This window comes from Perca flavescens, chromosome 15 (genome assembly GCF_004354835.1).
Source record: "Perca flavescens isolate YP-PL-M2 chromosome 15, PFLA_1.0, whole genome shotgun sequence".
Classification (NCBI taxonomy): domain Eukaryota; kingdom Metazoa; phylum Chordata; class Actinopteri; order Perciformes; family Percidae; genus Perca; species Perca flavescens.
Window position 1 is genome coordinate 12,070,825 of NC_041345.1, and position 26,567 is coordinate 12,097,391.

Here is a 26,567-nt window from a genome sequence, read left to right on the forward strand (position 1 = left end):
TGTGTGATGGGCCAGTAGAAGGGGTGTTTTTTTTTCTTTTAAGCTGTACAGTAGTCCAGACATTAGCAATGACATCAGCGCTGTATATACTATATACCACACTCTATAGTGTATATAACAATGGGCTGTCTGGGACTGGGGGCCCTGCAAAGTTAGCTAGACTTATTATCACCAAATTAGGACTGATTTACCCCTGGAAGCTGTCTTAGAGTAGGTGGGAGTGATAGAGCGAGAGGGTATCCTTTACTTTATGTCTGTCTGTGTGTGTGTGTGTGTGTGTGTGTGTGTGTGTGTGTGTGTGTGTGTGTGTGTTTGCATGGCATGCTCCACAAGTGTAACCTAGGTGATTTAATGCAGGTGTGGACACGGTATTATCTAAAAGTGGGCATTTGTCTGTGAGAATGTGTGTTTTCAGTGTTTTGAATATGTGTCTGTGTCTGTGTTTGATAAGAGTTTGAGTGGGGGGTGGGGGGGTACTGGAAAAATACAGCCTGGCTCTGCTAAGTTCTGTGTTCCTTCAAACTCCAGAGATGTCTAGAGTGAAGGCTTTGACGACTGTGGTTAGGCAGAAGAGAGGGACCTGACATCTGGTGCAGACTGAGGGAATGTATGAGTGGGACAAAGAGAGGAAAAGGGAGGGAAAAAGGGAGTGGTAGGACAAAATGAACGGGAGAGGCAGTGTAATAGATGAAGTTTAGATTAAAGGTTCTATTTTTTTTATAGCGACGCAACAACAAGCGCTTAGTATTTTTCCGACTTTGGAATTTGCTTCGCCCATCTGCATGGTATTTTGGTGGCCAGTGCATGGTGCGCTGGTGAGAGGAGAAGCACAAACAGATAGTTAGCTCATTTAAATGAGGCAGTACAAAGTAAGTTGTTGGAATTTTGAGACAAAATTGCAACTTTGGCAACTTTGGCAATTTTGTCAACAACAGCGAATTAAATATTTAGAGCAAATGTGCAGAAATTGAAACAACTTTCAACATTACTAACATACCAGCTCCACAGGTTACACATCATTGATTCCATGAATTAATCTAAACAAAACAGTTACACTTACCTTGCTGGATGACTGTTTCCCCCGCGATGTGGGTGACTGGGAACATGGCATCAAATATGTCACTGGAGGAGGAGGAAGAGAGAAGGAAAGAGGGAGAGAGAACAAAGTTATTACCAGCATACCTGCTAGTATTTTGAATTACCCCACAGTTCTTCTGATTCATTTCACACACACACACACACACACACAAACGTACGCACACACACACACGCACGCGCGCCCACACACACACGAGAATTTGTTATGTAGAAGGGCAGCATGATGGGAAAGACAGGGCAGCCATCACCACTATATCAACTCTTTCAACTAGTAGCATATGCAAAGAGACAGGCCTGAGAAAATTCTGAACTCTGAAAACTGGATGACCCCAACACACACACACACATATGTACAAAACGCATGCCTGAATGTGTGCACAACCGATTTCTTCATCATCTTCCACATCCAAACAAACACCCACTATATTCAGTTAAAACCATCATAACCAACAAACATAATTATGCCAATAAGATCAAGTGCATTTTAGTCCAACAAACCCAGCAGTTATGTTCATTATCAGGCTCAAAAAACATAAATTCAACAGTTTTTTGGTTGTTTTTTTTGACAGTGACCTCATAACTACTTATCTATTACTACTGGTGTTTAGACTGAACTTTGTTAAATGTAAGTGCCAAATATAAGAGCTTATTATCATCAAATTGCAAATCTTCAGCCACTGGCTCTGCATCTTTACATCTTATTAGTACTGCACATAGGCTGGAATACAACTCTGTGTTGTTTCAACACATGATCAAAGCCAGTATCTCTGAGAGTATCTTTTGAAAGAGGCGCTGAGAAAACATACTAAATGATGGCTGTGCCTAAGCACTTAATTTCTGTTTCAGCCTGGCAGGGAAAGCGCCTTTTAGACTGTTCCTAATCGGGCCGTTTAAATGCATGAAGCCTCAGCAGATTAAAGTTCCACTGCTGAGATGTGTTCGGACAAGAGAAAACTTTGTATCCTTCCTCTCCTCCTCTCTGCCCCTCTCTCACCTTCAGGGTATATTTATCTATCTAATCAGTCGCATACCACCCGTCTTATAGAAAATATAGAAAAAAAACAATAAGAGGGTCAGGCATATAACAGACATATAAGACCTGTTGAGTGAATGTGGGGCAAGTTTGAGCAGGTTCTTGAATGTGTGTGTGTGTGTGTGTGTGTGTGTGTGTGTGTGTGTGTGTGTGTGTGTGTGTGTGTGTGTGTGTGTGTGTGTGTGTGTGTGTGTGTGCGTGCGTGCATGCGTGTGTGTGTGTGGTTGTGTGTGTGTGTTTGCACCGGCGTGTCTACATCTGAGTATACAGTATATTGCCTATGAAAACACACAGGTTTGTACAAAATAATGTGTAGGTGTGGAGGATGTCTGTGCTCATGACAGTGCACTACACTACACAGCTTACACAGCCAAACACACCTATTGCTGAACACTACCGACATAAAAGTGTTCCTGCCCGGTAAAAGGAACTGCAGGTCAACAGATGTTGGGGAGATCTGAGGATGTTATTGAGTGGTTTGGAAGTGAGTGGAGCTTGCTGGTATTTGTTTATGTGACACTGAATAAAAAGCAGACTTAAGTAAGTGGATTTGGGCCAAATACACCCACAGGTAGGCCCTTTGCAATGCAGCTGGTCAGTGACTCACTCACACTCGTGTTCAAAAAACACACTTTCTCTTTGAAGTGCAAAAGCCTGGGCTAAAAGATGCACGGACACACTTTAGGTACTCTACAACCTCCATATATGCATGTGGTTCTATGCGTGCAACCCATACATGCAGTTGTGCATTTCACACACTTGTAAGTACAACAACATACAGTATTTAAGCACAGGCATTTTCAATGAAAACACGCATACTGGCACTCTCATATGACACACAAACTCACCCGCTTTGATGGTGATTAGTCAGGGCAACATCTGTGTGTGCCCTCAACTCTCCTCACATCTGTGACCACAGGTGGTCTCAGCATGGAGTCTGTTAATTCAGGGAGCTGGTCACGTATAACTAATAATGTGCGGTCTATGAAAAAAATGACCTTAGCAAAAATGAAAAATCATCAGGGAAGACCTATTCAACATAGAAATAGAGTAAAAATACCAAGGGAATATTGGCACATACGTGAATTGTGTTAAAATGATTTCTTTTTGGGGTGACCTCTAGCTCACCCAGTAAGACCGCGCGCCCCATGTAGGCTGAGGCTTTCGCAGAGGCCCGGGTTCAAATCCGACCTGCGGCCCTTTGCTGCGTGTCATCTCCCATCTCTCTCCCACCTTCCCTGTCTATCCACTGTCTCTATGTAATAAAGGGGAAAAAAGCCCCCAAAACATAATCTTTAAAAAAGATATATATTTCAATGCCATCTAACTCAAGATAGGTTGTGCTTTGGTATGAGCTCTTTCTTGGTGGTGGTGCTGTTGATGATGATGCATCACGCAGCTAAGTAGGATGCTCGAGCCTGAGACGCACAGTCATGGCGAGAGGATCAAAGGCAAGCAAACCTGCGGTTAGGTAATTACCCTTGACCACCTCTCTCTTTCCATGCCATGCCTCTCGCTGAATGCATCGCTGAGCTCAACAAAGACACTTATGCAGGTAATTACTTCCCCTCGTCTCTACCTGTCTCTCTTTCCCTTTCTTCATCCCCTCACTTCCTCCCTGTCTGTTCTCAATCACTTTTTCTCTTCCTCTCCCCTCTCAATTACCTCTTTCTTCCCTCAAATTCTCTCGCTGCCCCACCTATTTCTCTCATCTCTCGGTCTATCGCCCCCTCCCTGCCTGTCCCAGATGAAGTGATTAATCGTGTCCTTTCTGCTACCTGTAGCCCCTCTGACCTTATGTAAAGGCAGAGCACCCCCCCCCACACACACACACACATACCAACAATGGAGCTGCTGTTCTGACAGAGACAGACAGAAAGAGAGAAAGAGAGAGAGGGACCCTGCATACTCTGAGGGGGCTAGGAAGTTCACCTCCACCCTAGGGAGGGAGACAAGGCTTGTGTTATGGTTGAGATATGTGGAGATACTTCCCCTGCATGCAAGAACACTAAAAAAATGCATCCATGTAAATGCCCAATTGTTTTAATACTATCCTTGCTGACATCGTTTCGATCTTATTTGAAATTCTTACAATCTGCCCCCCTGTGTACACACACCCTGTCCAGATGACATCACATGTTGATGTGTAGTGCATTGCCCGTTACGTATATGTGTCTGTTTGTAGCGCAGGAAATTATGACACTTTCATGGCAGTGATGAGACCAAAAGATGTAGTCATGGGTAGAGTTAACATCAAAATGGATACAATTAGAGAGAAGAGAAACATTTATGTAGCGCCGTGAATTGCATTCGGCTGTGCTGCTTATGAAACTGTGCTTTTTGTAGTCAGATTAACCAAGCCACACGAAAACGTAGCTGCCACGTCAGGTTGCAAGCTTTACAAGCATATATGTGTGTTTGTGCGAGAATGAATGGAAAAGCTTATGTGTGACTTCACTCTCTCTTACACACATGCACACAACAACGCAGCAACAGCCTATTATTGTTCTCAAACACCCATAAAAATGTGGTTAGCTTGGGGGATTTCAGTCATTAATGAAATAAAATCAGGCCTGCTTGTTGTAGCTCGATTGCTTGTTGTTCTTCCGAGTTGGCGTTGGCTACCTTTCTTGCTCACCTCTTCCCTCCCTCCTCTTAATCTCTTCTACATCACAGCTGTTTATTTGTTCGGCAGCAGACGTCTTATTTCTTACACTACTACCTCAACACACAGCACCACCATTATTCCATTAACGCCAAGGGGATCTTTAACAGCATGTATTTGTGTTACATAATGGGCCGCAGCATTTTGAGTTACACAAGCCCTTAATAAGGAACCAATCCTGAATGCTCAATCGTCTATGGGAAGACGTTTTACAATAACCAAAACAATCAACAATTGCACCGCATACGGGAACTTCCCAGCTCTCCAAGTTGTGCTTGGCAGCGATGTGCCACTGGTTTGGCTGGCATAGCGTTAATGCCATAAGTGCTTGAAGGATTAATTTTCACTACCACAGTTGATAGTAATTCAGATTGCTGATTGTGGCAAATCAGAACAATACTCTTTGTTTTGCAAGCCTCCAAAATTCCATGATACAAGTACTGTCCTGAGGACACCAAATGTACCCTTGAATTTGTATAATAAATGTATGTGTAAGTTTTATATGCTAACAAAGGCAACAGAATAACATGGTGATCCTTCACCTGGAAAGCCAAAGTTTAATAAAAAATGGACACCAAAACAGCTGCCTGACTCTGATCTCCCTGTAGATGCAGTAGAGCAACAACAGTCCCTACAGGGATCAACTGTACATCATTTGAGGTTACAATTAGGGCTGCGACTAACGATTACTTTCATTGTAGATAGATCTGTTGATTATTTTCTTGATTAATTGATTACTTGTTTGGTCTGTAAAATGTCCAAGCCCAAGACGGCGTCCTCAAATGTCTTGTTTTGTCCACAACTCAAAGGTATTCAGTTTACTGTCATACAGGAATGAAGAAACTCTAAAAGTTAAATTATAAAACATTTAAGAAGCTGGAATTAGAGATTTGTTTTGGCTATTTTTCATTAAAAAAATGACTCAAACCAATTAATCGATTATCAAAATAGTTGCCATATGGGGCATGATTAGCTCACCTGGTTGAACGTGCACCCCATGTACCAAGGCTCAGTCCTTACCCCAGCGGCCCGGGTTCAAGTCTAACCCATAACCCTTTGCTGCATATCATTCCCCCTCACTTTGCCCCCTTTCCTGTCTTCAGCTATCCTCTCAAATAAAAGCCCCAAAAAATTATCTTTAAAAAGTTGCCGATTAATTTAATAGTTGACAAATAATCGATTCATCCATGCAGCTCTAGATACAATCATCTGGCAAAGGGCAGAATCATATTCAAATATTCACCTGTAAAAGGTTAAAAGGTGCCATCTTTTATTTACATGATAATCTTTTAACCATCATGCACATCTTAGTTGCCAATGTAATAATGAGTAAGCCATGAGATGGAATTGTGGTTGATCTTATGCTTTTTGGGAGTCCTGCCATGTGGGGCACCCCAACACCTGAGTGACTTGGTAATGTTAGACAGGATCTATGCTGCATACTTACTGTAGTCTACCTGGAAAGCTCTTGGAGGACTGCACTGTGCACATTCTCAACAACTTGAACTAAAGTGGCAGGTTGCTATGAAAAACACATACAACATTACTGCTTTTTGTTTGGCTGCCAGGTGAAGAGTTGTGATTAGTCAGCATAGTGTGTTAAGCACAAGCAAACTCACAAAAACGCATGAAAACATAAATTAGGTTTTCACTGACGATGGAGGTTAACAGAATTGTTTACTAGCCTGTTGTGTGACTCATTATGGGTATATCACAGTGAGATGGAAAACAGCTTTATGAGGCTGACTAAGTGGTGTACAGTTTAATGTCCAGAGTTTAAAGTTGAGCACAACCAGCCAATTACTCACATGGAACAATCAACTCACCCCACTGAGCTCCGATAGTGTGGACACAATTACTGTACATTTGCCTTTTAAAACCATGGAATGACATATACGTATACACTGATGCACTCACATGCAGAAACGCACAGCAGCTGACAATAGGCAGTAGTATGACAGTGAGTAAGAGAGAGAAAACGGGAGAGATGAGGGAGATATAATTATACAGCAATGAAGCAGTCAGGAAGGATATTTATGACATGGAAGCTCTTGGCACGTACCCTGTCTCTCCCTAGAGACCTAGCGAAAAATGGAGGGACCGAGCCACGCTGCCAGCTGCTGCCCATTTCTTCACATCAGCCTCCAAACTCCTAAAGCAGTGTGTGTTGTCTCTTACTTAATCACGACACACCACAAAGATCCTCTCTGACCACCAAATCAAAACTGGAGTCTACTTTAAAAACTTCAGTGGTGATATTGAACAATAGGAGTGGAAGATATTTCATAATACAACAGCTACAGAATGATTTCAGCAGGTGCCAAAGGAAGAAAACATGTATTTCATTTTTGAATTGCTGTTATTGTGAATTGTAATTTCTGTTAATATTCATTGATATATCTTGTGACTAACAGACAAGTTGATAATGGTTTATGGACGTAGCTTGTTGCTGTACCATATTTTCCTGTCCCCTTTGGTGCAGATATATATATATATATAAAAAAAACTATAGCACAATGAATGACAATGTTGAATATTTCTCCTCTGCTCCTCTTTTAAAGTATGCTAGGTTGAGCTTATTTTGAATGCCTTTACAAGGTCCAACTATTTGTCTGGGCTGATGTGAACTGGCCTACACTGAGTTTACAGGCAACCATGCAATACAGAGGGGGTCCTGGAGGTTTACAGGTGGGCATAACAGTTGACTGCTGGTGGCAATGACCACTTAGAGATGGTCAACAATGTGGGAGGAGAGAGGAGGCCAAGGCCAGGCTAAGAGAAAGAGAACCCTCATTTCTCTAAAACTCAACTGGCTTTCTCCCCATCTGCCCTTGGCTTCAATCCTCGGGGCTTATGATAAACATCTTAAGCTCCAAAACACACTTAGTGTTCTTTTACTTTGCAATGGGCCATTGAAGACTGAAAATATTTGAAGTCCTTAATAGAATATAAGAGTGCTTCGGACTGATATTCCTGTCTCTAATCTAAGGTTTAATGGAGCTAACGTTCGCCAACGTGGAGGTATAAAGAGGTCTAGTTAGAGTAAGCTGTGTGATTAAATGTTGGAAGTTGTATTTAAAATAAACAGAGGGCAGGGGAGCACACTGTGTTAAACCCACACACCTGGTGGGTTTATAAGGGGTGTAAACCTGGATGCACGTGTGTCTCACTGTAGCGTTCACTACGTCACGGGTGTTCAACAGCGATGTAACACAGGTTAAAAGGTGGGAGGGACTTACCTGATTGAAGTATGGGCCAGTCAAGAGTTGAAACGTGGACCAGTAAGAACCCAAAAGAGGAAAAAGACGATGTGTTAGAATACAGAAATGAATGGGCATAGGCAATAAACGGGACCGAGTACTAATTCTGACACGTCGTCTCGTCAGGAGAGATGCGCCACCGGTAAGCTGCTGTTTCGCTACGTTGAGCTGCGGTTTAAGTTTGTTTGTCTGTTGCGCTACTGCTGTGTTGCCGATGTGTATGTGCGCGATGTGTATGCTTGATAACTGTTACGTTGGTCACACTGATAAAACCTTATGTGCAGTCTGATGTTTAACGCTGTCGACTCTATAGTATCCGTGACTATATTCCAGTAAATGTTTGAAATTGGTGCATCTCACTGTCACACAAGCTACTTCCTGGTTGCAGTGCTGGATGGGAAATGTAGTCAATTGATTTACATTGGTAATGGATTGCTGTGCACAGCGTCGCTATTTAAAACTACACTCACTGTTTTCACTTTAGACCAACGTACACCCCTGTGGGTTTGGGTTACTGGATTAATGTGTAACATTGATATTGATGTGCATTATTGTGTTTAGATATATGTACTTTTGTTTAGTCATTGAGTTTAAACACTATGTACAATGATAATATTTATAATATTAAGAACTGCCTAGATTAAACTTTATATTCTATATATGTACATTTGTATATTATTGAGAATATGGTATATTAGGTATGTGGCTAATATTGTTGTTTACACCATAGCCTTTCTATTTCTACAGGTTTATAACCTGCTATTTGTGGACTAAACAACTGTATATGGAGAAACAATCAGTGTAAATAAAAACCACAACGAGTCATAACAACGTGTCCTCTCCTGATGCCCGCTCGGTGGGGAGATTCTTAAAGAACCGAACAGTTATAAACCGCGGCCCACTGCACTGGATTGAGTGCAGCAAAACAGCCACGGACTGCTTCATCAAGGAAGCCCAATCAACCCAGGATTAGTTGGCCTCTCATTTCTGTGTCTGACCCCAAGTTTATCATTAATCAAACTGCCCGTTGCTCTCCAGTAAACACAAAGGGAGTTAAAATGGAAGACTTGGAAAAGCTGAAGAGTGTGCGATCGAGAGCACAGGCTTCATTCACAAAAAGGGCTCATACTCTCACCAAACCGGGACTTTTGGAACCGACTGAAGTTCTCAAAGAATGGAAGATTTTCAGAACGGACTTTTCTAAGGTCACAGATGCGGGATATGAGTATGCTGAAGCCCTGAGGGAGTCAACAGATGAAGAGGTTATTGAATATGCAACCCAAATTGACGTAAAGACAGCGGAGGTGAGAAAAGGTTCCTCGAGGTAAAGAGAATCACCCAGGAAACCTTTTGGAGCAGCTACGCAAAGGAGGCTTTCTTCAGGCAGGCTGAAACCGTTGAGTCGGCCATCACTCAGGCAGAGGAAGAGGAAGTTGACCCTCGGAAGTCAATCAAGGACCGCAGGCTAAGGAATAAAGGTCTTGAAAGAGAGGTTATTGAACTCGGAGACATGCTGGTAGAGTGGAAGGAGTTGGTTCCTGGTCCGAAGGCATTAGATCTCAGGACACACCATAAGACCTTAAAGAAGAGGGTCCTGGCGTTGTCTGATAAACTGGAGGACAACGAAGCAGACAGAGTAAAGGGTAGAGAAAGAAGTCTGGGAGATGATGGCAGTGCAGTTGGTGATCCAAGACAAGATGATTTTTCCTTTCTCTCCCTGACATGTCTGCCGACCTCAAGTTGAAGCCCGAGACGTACACCGGGCACCGAACACGGACACCCGACCCCTCTTACAGCAAAGCAGCCCGGAAGGGACCAAAGGAAACCCTAATCTCAAGCCTCAAATTAGTCTTGAAAGGGCACGGCTACCTACTTTCTTTGGTGACATGAGGGATTATTATCGCTGGAAGACTGAGTGGGAGGACCTAGAAGGATTGGGTAACCCACAAGGGGGGAATGTATAAAAAGGTTCCACTTATTAAATAGTCTCCACGAAAAGGTCAAGAAGGATCTCGTTCTATCTAGCTGTGGATCTGCCGATGATATGTTCAGGCTGCTGGACAACAAATACGGGAACAAAGCGAAAATAGTCCTAATGATCACCAACGAGGTCCAATCTCTTCCACCTGTCAAAGGAAACAATCCAAGAAGAACCATTGAATTGATTCAGGCTGTGGAAAGAGCACTGTGCAACCTCCAGATTCTCGGTGAAGAGGATGCTGTAAAAACCGTGTTGTTGCTCAATCTCTTGAAAGCAAGCTTCCCAGTTCACTCAAGAAGGAGTGGATTATGCACAAAACTGACCCAGCAAACAGGTTCTCTCCACGGTATCATTTTGAATGCCTCCTAGGATTCTTGAAGAAGCAGGAGGAGATTCTGGAAGAGTTGGATCAGCTGGAACCAAGCCCTGTAGATAAAAGCCCCGTGGAAAAGGGTGCTGCAGACTACCCAGATAAGAGAGGGAGGATGGTTTTTACTAAATCTACAGCAGGTCAGAAGGAAGACAAACCCAGCTGTACTGCCTGTGGAGATGACTCCCATGCCGGCAAGCTATTTGCCTGCAAGGTCTTCAGAGAGCAAGATCTCATGAGAAAAAGGGCCCACGTAAAGAAGCTAGGATTGTGCTCCAAGTGTCTGCGGCCCCACCCCAAGGATGGGAAAGGATGCACACCCAGATACCTCTGTCCAAAAGTTGAATGCCGAAAGGGAGGGATGTCGGACCACAATTACCTTTTGTGTCCTAAACCACCACCAACGAAGAAGGACAACAGCAGTGAGGAGCAGAGTACCATAGAGTTTGGAGGAAAGAAACTTGGCTTAACCAACAAACAAGAGGAGTTTCTGGCAGAGCTTACTCCAGAACAAAGGGAGAAATACAAGAATGCGTTCTCAAATAAGATATCATCAACTGTATGCACCAAGGCTGGAGATGGACCACAAGAGCATCCAGTGGTGATGATGCTGATGAAAGTAACAACAAACTCAGGTTGCCTTATTGGCTCCCTAATCGACCTCGCATCTGACACCAATTATATCACCAATGAAGCAGCTGATCGCCTTGGACTGTGCGGTGAGAATATCAGGCTTATAGTGCATGGAGTCGGGGGGATGAAAAAGACGGTCTTGACCAAAAGATATTCCCTGCGGCTGAAGGTGAAGACACCCAAGGGGAAAGTGGCAGAGCATAGAATACTCTGCTATGGCCTGGAAAACATCGCGGAGGTGACTCAATCAGTCACTGCTGAGCGACTGCAGCAGTTCTTCCCGAATGTACCCAGAGACGAACTGGTCCGTCCCACAAAGATTGACCTCCTTATCAGTCATCGGGAAGGTCGCCTTGTTCCCCAGCCTATCAAGATCGTGGAAGACCTCGTTCTCTGGGACGGCCCGCTGGGAAAGACTGTTGGGGGAACCAATCCCAATCTCATTGAGACCGTCGACCTGGCCGTGTACCGCTCTGAAACTCACCTAGCAAGGACCATGAGATCGGCCTCAATAGCGTATAAAGAAACCATCATACCTCAAGAAGAGGAAGGACATGCGCTTGTCCGGAGCACTGCGACCGCCGCCAACAAGGAGGTCTTTGAGTGGTTCAGGTGGGACAGCATCGGAGCTGCGTGCAGTCCTCAATGTGGTGGCTGCAAGTGTGGTAGGTGCCCCCCTGGTGGAAAAGAAATGACCCTCAAGGAAGAGCGGGACCTGGAAAAAATAAAAGAGTGCCTAACATACGTGCTGGCGGACAAACACAGCAATTCTCCCCACTGGGACGCATCTTATCCCTGGAAGACAGACCTCACAACACTGCCAGACAATCGACAGGCAGTGGAGGCAACATTCAGAAACACCGAGAAACGTCTGGAGAATGAACCTGTTTGGAAGGCTGCATACAAAGAACAGATACATGAAATGGTATCAAGAGGGGCCGCTGCAAAACTCACAATGGAGGACATTAACAACTGGGAAGGACCTAGATGGTACATTAGCCATCTGGTTGCACCGAACCCTCATTCTTCCTCAACCCCTGTGAGAATCGTGTGGAATAGTAGCCAAGAGTTCCGAGGCATAAGTTTAAATGATCTCCTTTGCAAGGGTCCCGACGTACTCAATCCCATTAGAGGTGTCCTTCTGAGGTTCAGGAGTGGTCTCCATGCTGCACTGGGTGACGTGAAGAAGATGTATAACTCAGTGTGGCTGAAAGATAATGAAGTTCACCTCCACCGCTTTCTCTGGAGAGACAAGCTTGTGGACAACATTGAAGAGTTTGCAGTCGTCAGAGTCAATATCGGTGATAAACCCGCAGGATGTATCGCCCAAGTTGCAATGAGGGAGACGGCCAATCTTAGTCAGTTCGCTGATATGAATGAAGAACGGCGAGCTCTAACTGAGGACAGCTATGTGGATGATATCCTGACCTCACACAATGACCTCAAGACGCTGGAAAGGATCACCACAGGGGTGGAGAAGATTTTGAAAGCGGGAGGCTTCTTCCTCAAACCGTGGGTTCTGTCACGCCAAAGTGGGAGGAGTGGAGCCCCTGCTGCAACAACTGTACCCAGGACCCTGGTACTGCCCAATCAAATGCATGATGGGGAGAACAAAGCGCTTGGGGTCGGCTACGAACCTGAGACAGACAAGCTTCGGTTGCTGACTTCTATCAACTTCTCTAAGAAAAGAGGGAAAATGAGGACCGGAGATAATCTGAGCATGGAAGATGTCAGGGAAGGTACACCAAATCCCCTTACCCGACGCATACTTCTTAGCCAGATCGCCGCATTATCGACCAGTTGGTCTTGCATCACCAGTCAAGCAGAAGGGAGTGATGTTGGTACGAGAATCATTCCAGGAAGCTGGCAAGGATAACCCATCTAAAGACACATGGGATACCCGCTCTCACTAAAACTACGAGAAGCCGCAATAACGCTTTTGAAGAATTCGTGAGACTTGGCCAGGTAAGGTTTGAGAGAAGCCTCACACCGCCAGGAGCTATAGGCCCTCCAACAGGGATTACGTTCTCAGACGGAAGTGAATCCTCCTATGGAGCCGTACTCTACCTGCGGTGGGAAACTAGAGACAAAGCGGTTGTAATGAAATTGGTGGAATCAAGGCTAAACTCACCCCACTCGACCAAAAAAAGGAGATGTGACCAAAGGCGGAACTCTGTGGCGCGGTCTTCGCTACCCGCCTAAAAAAGTATTTTGAAAAGCACTGCCACATTAAAGTCAAGAAATGGATCCACTTTGTGGACAGCCAAACAATCCTCGCAGCCATCCAAAAGGACAGCTATGGTTTCCAGACTTTTTTCGCTAATCGAATCGGTGAGATTCAGAAAGCCGGAAATGTGGAAGATTGGAGGTGGATTGAAGGCAGACGAAACATTGCTGACATACTTACCAGAGGTGCAACTCCCGAGGAACTTAAGGAAGGGTCGAGGTGGCAGCAAGGTCCTGAGTTTTTGAAATTGCCCAAGACCGACTGGCCTATGAAAATGGCCAGTGAGATTATATCCTCTGCTGCTGAAGATGTGGGAAAACTTCAGCGGAAAGCCTTCTCAGCAGTGGTCACTAGGGCCCAGTCAAAAGGAAGAACTGGCCTCAGCGGGCCTGACATCAAGGCGGACCGCAAGCACGAAGGAGTCAACGGGAGACCGACCGCATCCGCTGTCCCGGGTGCAAGATCCGCAAGAGACAGACAGGGAAGGCCCTGGGCGATTGGACTGGTGCGCCTTGTGGGACCTCAACGCTTCAGTTCCCTGTCTAAGCTGTGTGGGTCCATAGCCTGGACTCGACGGGCTGCAGAAACCTGGCTGAGAAAAACGCGAGGCACCAGACTTATCAAAGTGGGAGGGTAACCGCTCTATCCTGTCAGCTAAGGAGAGAGCACAAGCCATCACAGACCTGCTCCTCGAAGCCCAATATGGCAGTCAGTTCTTGGATTCAACACTGAACCGTTTGGTGGTCCACAAGGACGAGAGCACAGGAATCCTTCTCTGTGGAGGTCGAATCCAGTCCTGGAAGGAAGATGGAGCAGCTGTTCCTTTGATTCCACTTCGTTCATGGCTCGCAACGTTACTGTCAAGAGAAGCTCATAACGAGAACCATGAAGGTGTTGCTGCCACGCTTCTGCGCACCAGGAGGACAGCATGGATTGTGCAAGGCGGAGGATAGTAAAGAAAGTTGTGAACGACTGTATCACGTGTCGCAAACTGAAAGGGAAGATGTGCCAGCAGATGATGAGTGATCTGCCGCCAGAACGCTCACAGCGTGCTAATCCGTTTGAGTATACCACACTTGACCTCTTCGGCCCCTTCGAAATCAAGGATGCGGTCAAGAAAAGAACAGGAAAAAAGGTTTGGGGCATAGTATTCTGTTGCATGGCGTCAAGGGCAGTTCATGTGGACCTCGTTGACGACCAATCGTCCTGAGAGCTTTCTCCAAACCTACTCTCGCTTTGTGGCGTTGAGAGGTCATCCCAGAAAACTGTGGTCAGATAGGGGAACCAATTTCGTTGGAGCTAAACCTGCCCTACAAGACTTACATAGGTACTTAGCTACCTTACGGGACGCATCCATAGAGGACAAAGCCGCCAGGACTGGGACAGTGTGGGCATGGAACTTTCATCCAGCTGACGCACCTCATCGCAACGGGGCTGCAGAAGCTGCAGTCAAGCTCATAAAAAGGGCTCTTACTAGCCTTGGAGGGACAACAAGTTCTCTCACCTGGGGTGAACTCCAAACCCTCTTCTACCAGGCAGCTAACCTCACCAATGAAAGGCCGATTGACGCCAGGGCACAAGAACAAGAAGACTCTATAGAGTATTTGACTCCCAATACTCTACTTCTCGGGGGAACCAGGCGAGGAGGAGATACTGGAGGAATGGACTTGTGCACCCATCCCTGGCGCCGTCTCAGAGCCATCCAGATTGGTGTGGATATGTTCTGGAAGAAGTGGAGTGAACTTGCTGGACCTAACCTATTTGTTCGACCAAAGTGGCACCGGATCCAACGGAATGTAGCAGTCGGTGACATTGTTTGGATTGCTGATCAAAACGCACTGCGAGGGCAATTCCGCTTGGACGGATCCAGGCCGTGTACCCTGACAAGAGAGGACTTGTGAGAGACGCGCTGACGTTAAGGCGTGTGCAGGCCTCCCTGCCTCCCTAATAGTTGGGCAACGTGGGAGGAACCCTCAGCAGCTGACGTCAGTCATCCTGCGGAGAGACGCGTGAGAAGACTGGTAGTCTTCATCCCTGTGGAAGACCAGTGACTCCAAGACATTCTCTCTCTCTCTTTTCTCTTTCAAACAAGAAAAAAAAAAAAAAAAAAAAAAAAACAAATGTAATAAATGTAGTGTGGTATAATGTAATGATTCGTCTGTGACCACCTTAAATCACATGATCAGGCGGTCAAGTGGGAGGTGTAGCGTTCACTACGTCACGGGTGTTCAACAGCGATGTAACACAGGTTAAAAGGTGGGAGGGACTTACCTGATTGAAGTATGGGCCAGTCAAGAGTTGAAACGTGGACCAGTAAGAACCCAAAAGAGGAAAAAAGACGATGTGTTAGAATACAGAAATGAATGGGCATAGGCAATAAACGGGACCGAGTACTAATTCTGACACGCCGTCTCGTCAGGAGAGATGCGCCACCGGTAAGCTGCTGTTTCGCCACGTTGAGCTGCGGTTTAAGTTTGTTTGTCTGTTGCGCTACTGCTGTGTTGCCGATGTGTATGTGCGCGATGTGTATGCTTGATAACTGTTACGTTGGTCACACTGATAAAACCTTATGTGCAGTCTGATGTTTAACGCTGTCGACTCTATAGTATCCGTGACTATATTCCAGTAAATGTTTGAAATTGGTGCATCTCACTGTCACACAAGCTACTTCCTGGTTGCAGTGCTGGATGGGAAATGTAGTCAATTGATTTACATTGGTAATGGATTGCTGTGCACAGCGTCGCTATTTAAAACTACACTCACTGTTTTCACTTTAGACCAACGTACACCCCTGTGGGTTTGGGTTACTGGATTAATGTGTAACATTGATATTGATGTGCATTATTGTGTTTAGATATATGTACTTTTGTTTAGTCATTGAGTTTAAACACTATGTACAATGATAATATTTATAATATTAAGAACTGCCTAGATTAAACTTTATATTCTATATATGTACATTTGTATATTATTGAGAATATGGTATATTAGGTATGTGGCTAATATTGTTGTTTACACCATAGCCTTTCTATTTCTACAGGTTTATAACCTGCTATTTGTGGACTAAACAACTGTATATGGAGAAACAATCAGTGTAAATAAAAACCACAACGAGTCATAACAACGTGTCCTCTCCTGATGCCCCGTTCGGTGGGGAGATTCTTAAAGAACCGAACACTCACTATGTGTGCAGTGCAGTACCAGAGCACCGGAGGGCCTGGTACTGGTAGGGCTGGTGATCTGTGTGACCTGTACACTGCTGCTAAAACACGCTGAAGGAAACAGTGCAATTTATATGCACTGCAACGATCAGACCACCTGAGAGAAAGAGAAGAAGTCTGATCTTTCATTTCAAATTCAATCGCAGTGGAGAGGTGCGTATTTTTTCAGTTTCTGCCTGACATGTTACACATGACACATGGGTAATTAAAAGAAAAGTGCAGCATCTACTTGTCTAGTCTGTATTTTTAAGCGTTCATACGGTGATTAGATGCAACATATTCTAACCTTGCAAAAGCCTGACTACGCCTCACAAGCTCGTTTTTTTGCTTTTTAGATGTCTGGAGAACTGATTCCGCCTGGTCAAATGCATAACGGACCAGTGGGGAGAGTTTAGCTGATGATGTGACAAACCACGTTTATAAACTCCCACGCCTCATTAAAACCTACAGTAGCTGCTGTTGATATGAAATGAAGCACATTTCTGCAATTCCATGGCCCGTTTCTCACCTCAAATGTATTCATAAACTGAAGATTTTGGCGAATAGTTTAGAAATTCCCAGAACAGCAGTCATCTTTTTTCCAGTTTAAAAATCATGCTCAAAAGGTCATTGACAAATGAGCAAGTGGTGCACTCTTCCAATTAAATGTAGGAGGATGAAGCGGAGGAGAGAGTTTTCAGATCGTGTCGTGCCACTTTGAGATTCCCTAAATGTAGCCAATAGCTGACCAGCAGTGTCCGAGATGTGAGATGACCAAATTAACAAATAAAGCCAGGAGCCTGGGTTGCTGTGGTGGTGACTGCTCCGTGCTAATGCTGTATCTAAGGGAGTTAGTGCAACTTCACAACTGCACCTAAAATAAACAATGATTCAAACAAACATAAGCAAAACCAGAGAAAAGGGAAAGACTAACTAAGGGAAATACTGATACAGTAGCTTCCCTGAAACCTCTGAGCCTAATTAAAAGGGAAAGACTAACTAAGGGAAATACTGATACAGTAGCTTCCCTGAAACCTTTGATCCTAATTAAAGCAGTAGTCCATAAGATAAAATATTAGACTGAACTACCACTGAACTGACACCTTGGACTTTGCTACTCTGCCAATGCCACAGTTCTCATTCTCATGAGTACTGGGCATGGTACTAGAGCATCACACTGCTGTGTCGCTGGCATGGCAATGGGATGGCTTGAAGGGAGTGCTTTAGAAGAAGGAGAGAAATAGAAAGAGAGATATTTCACTGAGAGGAGCGCAGTGCTGTTGAGAAGCAGCCAGCTGATGTAGTGACAGCTGAGGCCCTCTACCAGACCGAGCTTAATAAACACCTTATTCCCACTCACTTCTACAAAAACAAACACACAAACATACACATACGTAGTCGCTCACATATACAAGACTTAAAAAAACAAGAAAAAAAACAAAAACATTTTACAACTATTTCCAACAGTTTTTACAATCTCATTCTTCTGCTGTGACTACTGCTTGGAACATACCCATTCAACAGACACACACGTATACACATTCAAGTTGGCATCAGGGAGGTGAGAGGCAGAGTTGCATGGCAGTGGAAGAAAGGACCAGCCCGAGGAGGAAGAGAGTAAGAAAAGAGAGAGAGAGAGAGAGCGGTTGATAGGAGGATGTGAGGAGAAATGAGGATGTGTTACAGGGTGGAGAACAAACACCAAATACTTTGACAGGACCTTGATTGTAAATATACGCCTCATCAGAATCTTTGATGTTTAAAATCATAGGATTACTGTATTCTGCTACAGAGAATAGCTGAATCATTTTTCAAGCAAAGTACCGGTAATGCAGTAGAGTTAGCTCAGGTAACTTGTGGGTATATATCATATGAATGTCCTCCTTCTTTGCTCTTACCATGTCTAGAAACAACCATTTGAGCTGAAATAAAAAAAGGGGATAAAAATACATCTGACTCCCACATTCAGCTCAATCCCAGAATACATTGCTGGTTCCCCTCTTTTCAGACTGCTGTGTGCATTCAGTGTGACAAGGCTGTTTTACAGGCCTACCTGATGATCCAACACACACCACCTGCTGATGCAGCCATGATGTCAGCCTCAAAACATCACAAACATGTCCAACCCTGCAGTCTCTCCCATTCTTTCCTCTCCCTTTCTCTCCTTTCCCCTTCTCGCATTCGCTCAGCATAGAGATTAGGCTACTATATGCAATTGATTAACTTGTCTTTAAAACAATTTTTTTTCCTCTGCTCACTTTAACTGCTTGTCCTCATGCTGTCCGTCTAAAACACACGTCAGCACTAGCATTTTCACACTTTCCTAATGCCCTCTGCAGCCGATGTTTGTTGCCCCAGGACAGGAAAAAGCGAGCTCTTCCTCCACTTAGAGAGAAAAGGGGTCAGGCTGAATCAGGCGCTGACAGGGCTAAGCCTCTACCTCTCTGATGTGTCTACAGGCGATGTGTCACTGGAATGAGAGAAAGAGACAGAGAGAAAGAGAGAGACACATCGAGAGGAAGACATATTCTCTTCCTCACCCGGCGTGAAAAAAGAGGGAGAGTAAGAAAAGAGCATTTTAACTGAATGCACAAAAAATATTATACACAGACAAAATAACCCTGTACATTGTGTACATGTGCTGAGAGTTGGGCCTCTCTCTTTCTCCCTCACTCTCTCACTTTCTCTCTCTCTCACACACACACACACACACACACATAACCTGACACGTTGCTAAACATTACAAGACATGCCGCTGTCCCGCGGGCATGTCTTTTCCTCTCCTCCGCCCTCCCCTCCCACACTGCCACCTCACAGAAGACAAGCGCTAGAACAAGATAAGCATTTGAGAAGCAGATCGGGAGACCAATTGTCTTTTGTTGGGGTTTAAACCTGAGAGGTGTTTACACAACACAGCACATTATGCATACAGGCTCAAACACATAGGTATATACGTACACTGAAATTGAGACTGAGAGCAAACTCTGAAAATGCCCCAGGGCTTAAGGAAGAGGGAGGGGAGGATGAGTGGATGACTAAATGGAGAAAAGTAAAGGACGGGGTATCCACTGTAGAAATGCTTAAGGCTAAAACTGTACACTGTATGTGTGTGTGTGTGTGTGTGTGTGTGTGTGTGTGTGTGTGTGTGTGTGTGTGTGTGTGTGTGTGTGTGTGTGTGTGTGTGTGTGTGTGTGTGTGTGTTTCTCATGATAATGTAATCCCTGTCATCCTTTGTAGTGATGGTGGTATTTGTGTGCCTGGTTATACACGTGTATGTAGAGTCTGGCTGCTTCACCCTGGAGGAGAGGAAAAGACAAGCCCGCGGGACGGCGGCATGTCTTGTAATGTTTAGCGACGTGTCAGGTTATGTGTGTGTGTGTGTGTGTGTGTGTGTGTGTGTGTGTGTGTGTGTGTGTGTGTGTGTGTGTGTGTGTGTGTGTGTAAACCCCACCAACTAGTGCTGTGGGCAGCGTGTCAATAGGTGCACTGGGTGCATGGAGGAGAGAGAAATAGTTGAGATTCAATAGCTGACATCTGACTGACGTAAGGCCTTCCCTGCTGTAAACAGACAGCTTCATCAGACACACAGCCTGCAGACCTGGACAGTGTTGAGCAACCAACTAGCACCTTGTGTATAATGTGCTAACACCATGAATGTGCTAGTGTAAGCAGCAACTTGCTAACTGGAAACGTCATTTAACTGTTACAACTCACTGAATACAATGTGAACCACGATGTTCTCACTCAGAACTGACAGTGCTAGTTTCATCCATGATTCTTAGGGAAAGCATATTTGTCAGATGCTGAAACTACTTCATCACCTCAATGGCTGACTTTTAGTAACAGATTTAAGATTTAATCAAACTCACAGAAGTGAGGTCTGAAGCTTTTTCCTACATAAATCAGGAATTAAGTCATTTTTACCACAGCAAGTTTAGAGAGGCTCATCCAAAAAAGTGAGACTTATTGAAAACCTTATTAAGCAAGAAAGTAGATTTTTATGGCATGTCATCACACTATCACAGCACAGAAGACAAAACAGAACACAAAGATAGAACAACGCTAGTTCCTTTGGCTTTGTACACACTGAATCCATATAAATGTGGGAGGCTAAACTGTTTTTGTAAAGCAAAAATGACAGAAAAGATATTGAAATCAATAAAAGATGTGGAGCAGATTGGTCAGTCCATTAGTTGCAAATAAAACAGCTGAAAATGATCAAGACATGCAGTGACTTTTTTTAGCTTTTTTCCTGAATCTGTTTTAGAAACAAAAATGTTACGGACGTATGTGTGTTTTTTTATTGTTTCTCTGAATATTTTTTCACTGTTTTACTCCTTAATTTATCACCCTTTCTCTCATTCACATTACATTTGTTCTTCTTTCTGCTTTTAAGGTTTCTTGCAAGTTGTTCATGAACATTACAAAGAAATTAGGAGTGCTTGGGAATTTAACATTGTATTGAAACAGCAATTTAAATACAATCAATCATGAAGCCCAAAAACTGAGAGCCCACTTGACAGTTGAGTCACTGTATGTACTGTACTGTAGAAAACCAGAGAACAGCATTAGTCTAATCACCTAAAAGGCCACATTGCTCAATGATGGCCTAAATTATATAACACAAGCTCTCTGAGACATCACACATTCAATCTTCTCAAGCATGGAAATGGGCTGAGCACCTCTAATCTAAATAAAACTCAACCAGAGTGACACCCACAAACCAATGAGCAGGTCATGGGAGAATTAACACGCTATAACAAGACTGTTGTCCGTGCCTGTACACTGGAACCTATCACAGTAGCATAGACAAAGCAGATGGGATGTATACAATAGGAGGCCATGGGCCAAGCCAGGCTATTCTGAAGGGCGCTGGGCTGCTCTGTCCCCGGCTAATGTGTGGTGGTCAGTGTGTGGGTTGTGCTTTAGGCCTGGCTGAGCTATTAAGGCACTGAAGGGTTGCAGGAACGTCATGTCCTCACAGCAGGGGAAAACACTGGCTAGGAAGTCACTGTCATGCACAATTGCACATTTACCCTACATATTCATTCACATGAAATGAAACGTGGCGCTGTCCACGATCACAAACGCGAGTCACTCCTGACCAATATACTACTACTACTACTACTACTACACACACACACACACACACACACACACACACACACACACACACACGTCTCAGCTTAAAAGTGTTAACAGTGATTTTTAATAGGCTTGCTCTTTTTAATGCACTTGTTCCTCTTGACTTTCATTCTCTCAGAAGTTAAAGCATGTTTTGAGGACCATTTTGTTAGGAGGAGAACGAGGTGAGATTGAGGTGGTGAGATTGAGGTGAATCTCCCACTGTCGACATTTGACCCAACTGCTGGTCAGATCTAAAACTGAGGCCAGTTTCTCTCCTCTTTTCCCGTTTACTGCAAAGCAGACAGACACTGTACTAAGCATGCACACGTTCGCACACCTATTCTTTTAACCACTCATCTGCATCAGTCAGACAGCTTGCACATAGGGAAACACACCCACACCAAGACACACACACACACACACACACACACACACACACAACACACACACACACACACACACACACAGTGATGGTATAAGCAGCTGAAAAGGCAGGGATGAATCATAGCAAGCTGGAAAACTGTCCTGCAGAGACTCTGGGGTACATTTTGAAGGGAATAAAACTTTCTTAACGGACTCCAGACACTAACACTACTACATGACTCACTACTTTCTAAAGAATTGGATGGAGAATTGGATGGAATGAATGATGGAGAAAGATGACAGGGGGCGGAAGAGGCAGCAGGGGACAGGTTGGAACACAGCAGAGGGTATGAGAGAGGACAAAAGTTTCCAGCTATCTGTAGAGTTGTGTGTGTAACTGTGTGTATGTGCATACACATGTGCACTTGTTACAGTAATGTGCATGTATGAGTGTGTTTATCTGCACTAGCTTGCAAGCATGCAGCCCGTACATGCATGTATAGATATGAACATCCTACTAATAATATGTTTGTGCGCGTGCCGTGTGGTTTGCATGGGCGTAAAGGTGAAGTTGTCTAAGGGAAAGATGTAGTGCACTGGGGGAGGTGAAACTGCGGGCCTGTTAGTCGTCTGCGGGCTGGATGGTGGTGGGGATAGTCGAGGTTCAGTCAGGCCTGCAGCTCTCCTGTGGAGAGTGACCTCATCGCCTGGCCCCTGGCATTGTGGCAGCAGCACAAAGCCATGCAGGGGACGGAGAGAGAAGACTACACATGACTGTGGGGGAGGGACTGGATGTGAGTGTGGATGTAGATGTGAATGAGCTTGCAGAAAGACAGGAAGAGAAAAAGTGAGAGAAAGTAGTGAATTCTGAAAAGGGGAAAAAGGGGACCACCACGCTCTCAGGAAGAACAGGGATGAGAACACACGGAGAGTCAATGAGCGAAGCAGTAAGACAGGAAACACAAACATGCACGCAAACAAATAGACTAAACAACTGACAACAGAAACCTGCCAATTTGTTCGTGCTGTTTTTGCATAGCCCGCCGTAAAATACAATCAAACACCTTTACTTGCCTTACACCTGAACACACAGAGAAACAGGGCCTCTCAATGACGGGAAAGGACACACAAATAGCCACTGCAGGATACTTCCTCAATAGTAACTCCAAAATCACGAGAAAAAAACAAATTGTGGGAGAAGACAGACAAACAGCCATCCATTTAGTGCCACTACATCCTGTTTCCCCTGCACTATATGCTGCAGGGAAGGACCGTCTGCAGACAAGTGTCCAAGCATGTAGGCAACAGAATAATGTTGTACTTGTTTGTGTTTATATACATATTTGTTTCCAGTACAATGACTAGTGTGTCAGACTAGCAGAAGCAATGACTCAAGAGATTAATATTATCTGTATGTGGCAAAAAAAAAAAACTAGGAGCTGCTATATGGTAACAGCACACATTTGAGTACCACTGTATACCCGTGGAAGTTGATGGAGATATAAGTAGTGTGTGACTGTAACTGTGTATTTTGAAATTTGTCGTTTACCAAAACCTATTTTTGCTTTTCTTTTCATTTTATAAACACATGTCTGTGTTTCAAATATGAACCCATTTACCGGAGCACTGAGTTCAAGTTCCACATTAATATGGGGAGCCTGATTCAAATGAGTGAGCTATCTGATATGATCATGAAAGCTGTGTTCATCTGATATGGCTACACAGCACACTATCTCACATTGCATCCTCTTTGTTGATTTGTCCCTTCACACAGGCCTTAAATAAACTTCTGCTGGAACACGACACGAGGCAGATCTCTCTCGGGCAGTCTTTCACTTCGCCATTGTTTGTTTGTTCAAGTTTTCTGTCTCTCACTGATTTATTTATTATTGTTTTTACACCTCTTCAAGCACACACACACACACACACACACACACACACACTCAGACAAAGAGTGCCAATACACTAAAGATGTTCCCTGTCCATCGGCAGGGGCTATTGGGGAAGGTGCAGAGGTCAGGGTTGGGGGGGTCAGAGGTCAACTAATCGGTCACTTCATCGACTCATTACTCTGCTTGTTAATTAGAGGATTAAACCAGGCAGGATGAGGTAAGCACCACCTCTTCACAACCCTTTCCCACACTGTATCCTTTGCTATAACATTTTAATTGCAAAATGTTGATTGTGCTTCTTATGGAATGGTATAAAGTTCCTTCGCTGAGTATTTTTCACAGAGCTTTGAGCTTCTGGTTCTCTTATCACATATCAAAGATAAAGTGCTGTATTGGCTTGATTTTACAATTGGGTCCTGACATGAAATGATTTAACAACTCCTGTTACCAGATGGCAATGCTATTTTAGAATATTGCAAACTCTGCCAAGGCAGCTCAAGGAATGGGATAAACAGGGTTTCCTCATGCCTGCCAGGCTATTTATGTGTTTATACAGAGAGCAGGGCTTCTCGTGTCTGTGCTGTCCCCAGGAGAGTGTTTTGTAGTATAAGGGCATTAGACTAATGCATGTGGACAGGAGAAGACAACTTGATGAGCATACATGTGTGTCTATTTGTGTGTGTTTTGTTTGTGTCAAGGGAGAAAATAAATGCACCTCTGACAGATTTCCCAGAGGCCTCTTCCTCTGTAATTGATCTCTCTCTCTCTAATTGTGACCTCAAAGAACTGCTCCTGTGTCCTACCCTTCCTGCCTTCTCTCCATCATTGCACTCATACATTAACAATGTTGGGAGATCATCAAGGTCATTTATCCTTGTGTGGAGAAAAACTAACAAAAACAGGCCAACATTAGCACATACAGTACACAGTCTACTGCTTTCAGAAGTCTCATTTCATATCACTTCAGTGGGAAGTAAGATAAGAAACACTATTACAGTAGGAACGGAAATAATGTGTGTTTAAACAGGCGATAGTACTATTGACAATATTAAAAGACTCTCGATGGGCATTTATCAGGGAAGTGGCGGAGAGATAGGCTGGCAAATCTCATCTGAGGGTGCACCTGGACAAACAGGTAATGTGCACGCACACATGCACATTACATATACTGTACAAACACAAGCCTGTAAACTTGACATCCAAATACAAAATTGTGCAAAACAGTGTGACCTGATTCTTATCTTGTTATCAACCCCGGCACTTATCAAAACCTTTAATCTAAAAACTGTCTTCTAAGTGCTGTTAGTTAGCTGAAACCAAAACAGAATTATCAGAAATCCCGATGGTAAGATGAGATAATAGTTTCAGTCGATATGATAACAACTACGGTATGGTTACAGTATTGAGACAGGTGGTTGCAGGCTGATTTGGATGTGAGAAAAGCAAGCTTAGCACAATGTGAAATCAAACACCTGTTCCCAGCTTATCTTGTGTGTCTGTTTGTGTGGGCATATCATAATGAGGTCATTATGGCAGCTAATGAGAAGCAAATAGAGGGGTCCACCCAGTGGCCCACTGGGAGCCAAACCATGGCAGAGATTCAGATGTCAGTTTAAAGACCAGCCAAAGAGATAAACAGAGGGAGTTGCTGTCCCCTGATGGAACAGCATATGTTCATTTCCTCACAGTTTGTATTCCCAACAAACCATGACCTTTTTGTTCAGCTAAACCAAATATTCCGAAATTTACACTGTTGCAATGCATGAACGCTTTACTTTACGTACTATATGCATACCTGCAAACTCGCTTGCTAAGCCCACATGGTCAAAATTAAATGATTTATTAAAAATGTAATAACAATAACTTATAACAAAAACTTATTTCACCAGTAAATTCCTTTTGAAAACAACCAGTGGATGGGAAAAGGGTATTTTACAATAACTTTGAATGCAGCATGAGGCTGGCGAGGCGAGTTTCAAGTGAACACAACATCTGTGTTGTTTTTCAGCAGCAGCAGACGGTTGTTGGAATCCTCTCCAGTGAAATACAGACACACTTTTACACCGTTTAGCTGTCAGCATTTTAACCGTGTTTACTACAGCTGCTAATGGTAGGCTAACCTTACCTGCTGTTGAGTGTAGTGTTAACTAGTGTCCCGTGCGGTGATTAAACTGAAAAATATTATTTTACAGTAAATACTGTGTGTACAAGAAAATCAGGTGCTTTGATCTCTGTATTCCTTAAACCTCCTCAACTCGCCAAATGTTCGAAAAAAAACACAATTACAAAAACAGTGTGTAGTTGAAATCTCGAAGGCAGAAATGTGTTCAGGTTTCACTTCCAGGCAGCTGAGGATAGATGGACTACACACACACAAACACACACACAGCTGGTGGAGCTCAGAAACTTTGAGGCCATAAAGTTTGACATATGGAATGGTGTGTTAATCAAAGACTCTCTCTCTCTGGAGCAGCATCACTGGGAACACAGTCTGACATGCATACTTGAGAATGTCCCTGTGTGTGTGTGTGTGTGTGTGTGTGTGTGTGTGTGTGTGTGTGTGTGTGTGTGTGTGTGTGCGTGCGTGCGTGCGTGCGTGCGTGTGTGTGTGTCTGTTTCTCATGATAATGTAATCCTTGTCATCCTTTGTAGTGATGGTGGTATTTGTGTGCCTGGTTATACACGTGTATGTAGAGTGTGGCTGCTTCACTCTTGTAC

At 44.1% G+C, this 26,567-nt stretch overlaps 1 protein-coding gene across 5 annotated transcripts in view; it reads right to left on the reverse strand.

Annotated features, from left to right (window-relative positions):
- Window positions 1-26,567, reverse strand: part of prkar1b (protein kinase, cAMP-dependent, regulatory, type I, beta) — a 73,806-nt gene that overhangs the window by 23,645 nt on the left and 23,594 nt on the right. For all 5 annotated transcript variants that reach the window (XM_028599379.1, XM_028599384.1, XM_028599382.1 and 2 more), the window contains one exon: window positions 1,061-1,122. In XM_028599379.1, the coding sequence (XP_028455180.1) occupies window positions 1,061-1,122 (62 nt within the window). The remainder of the gene's footprint in view (window positions 1-1,060; window positions 1,123-26,567) is intronic.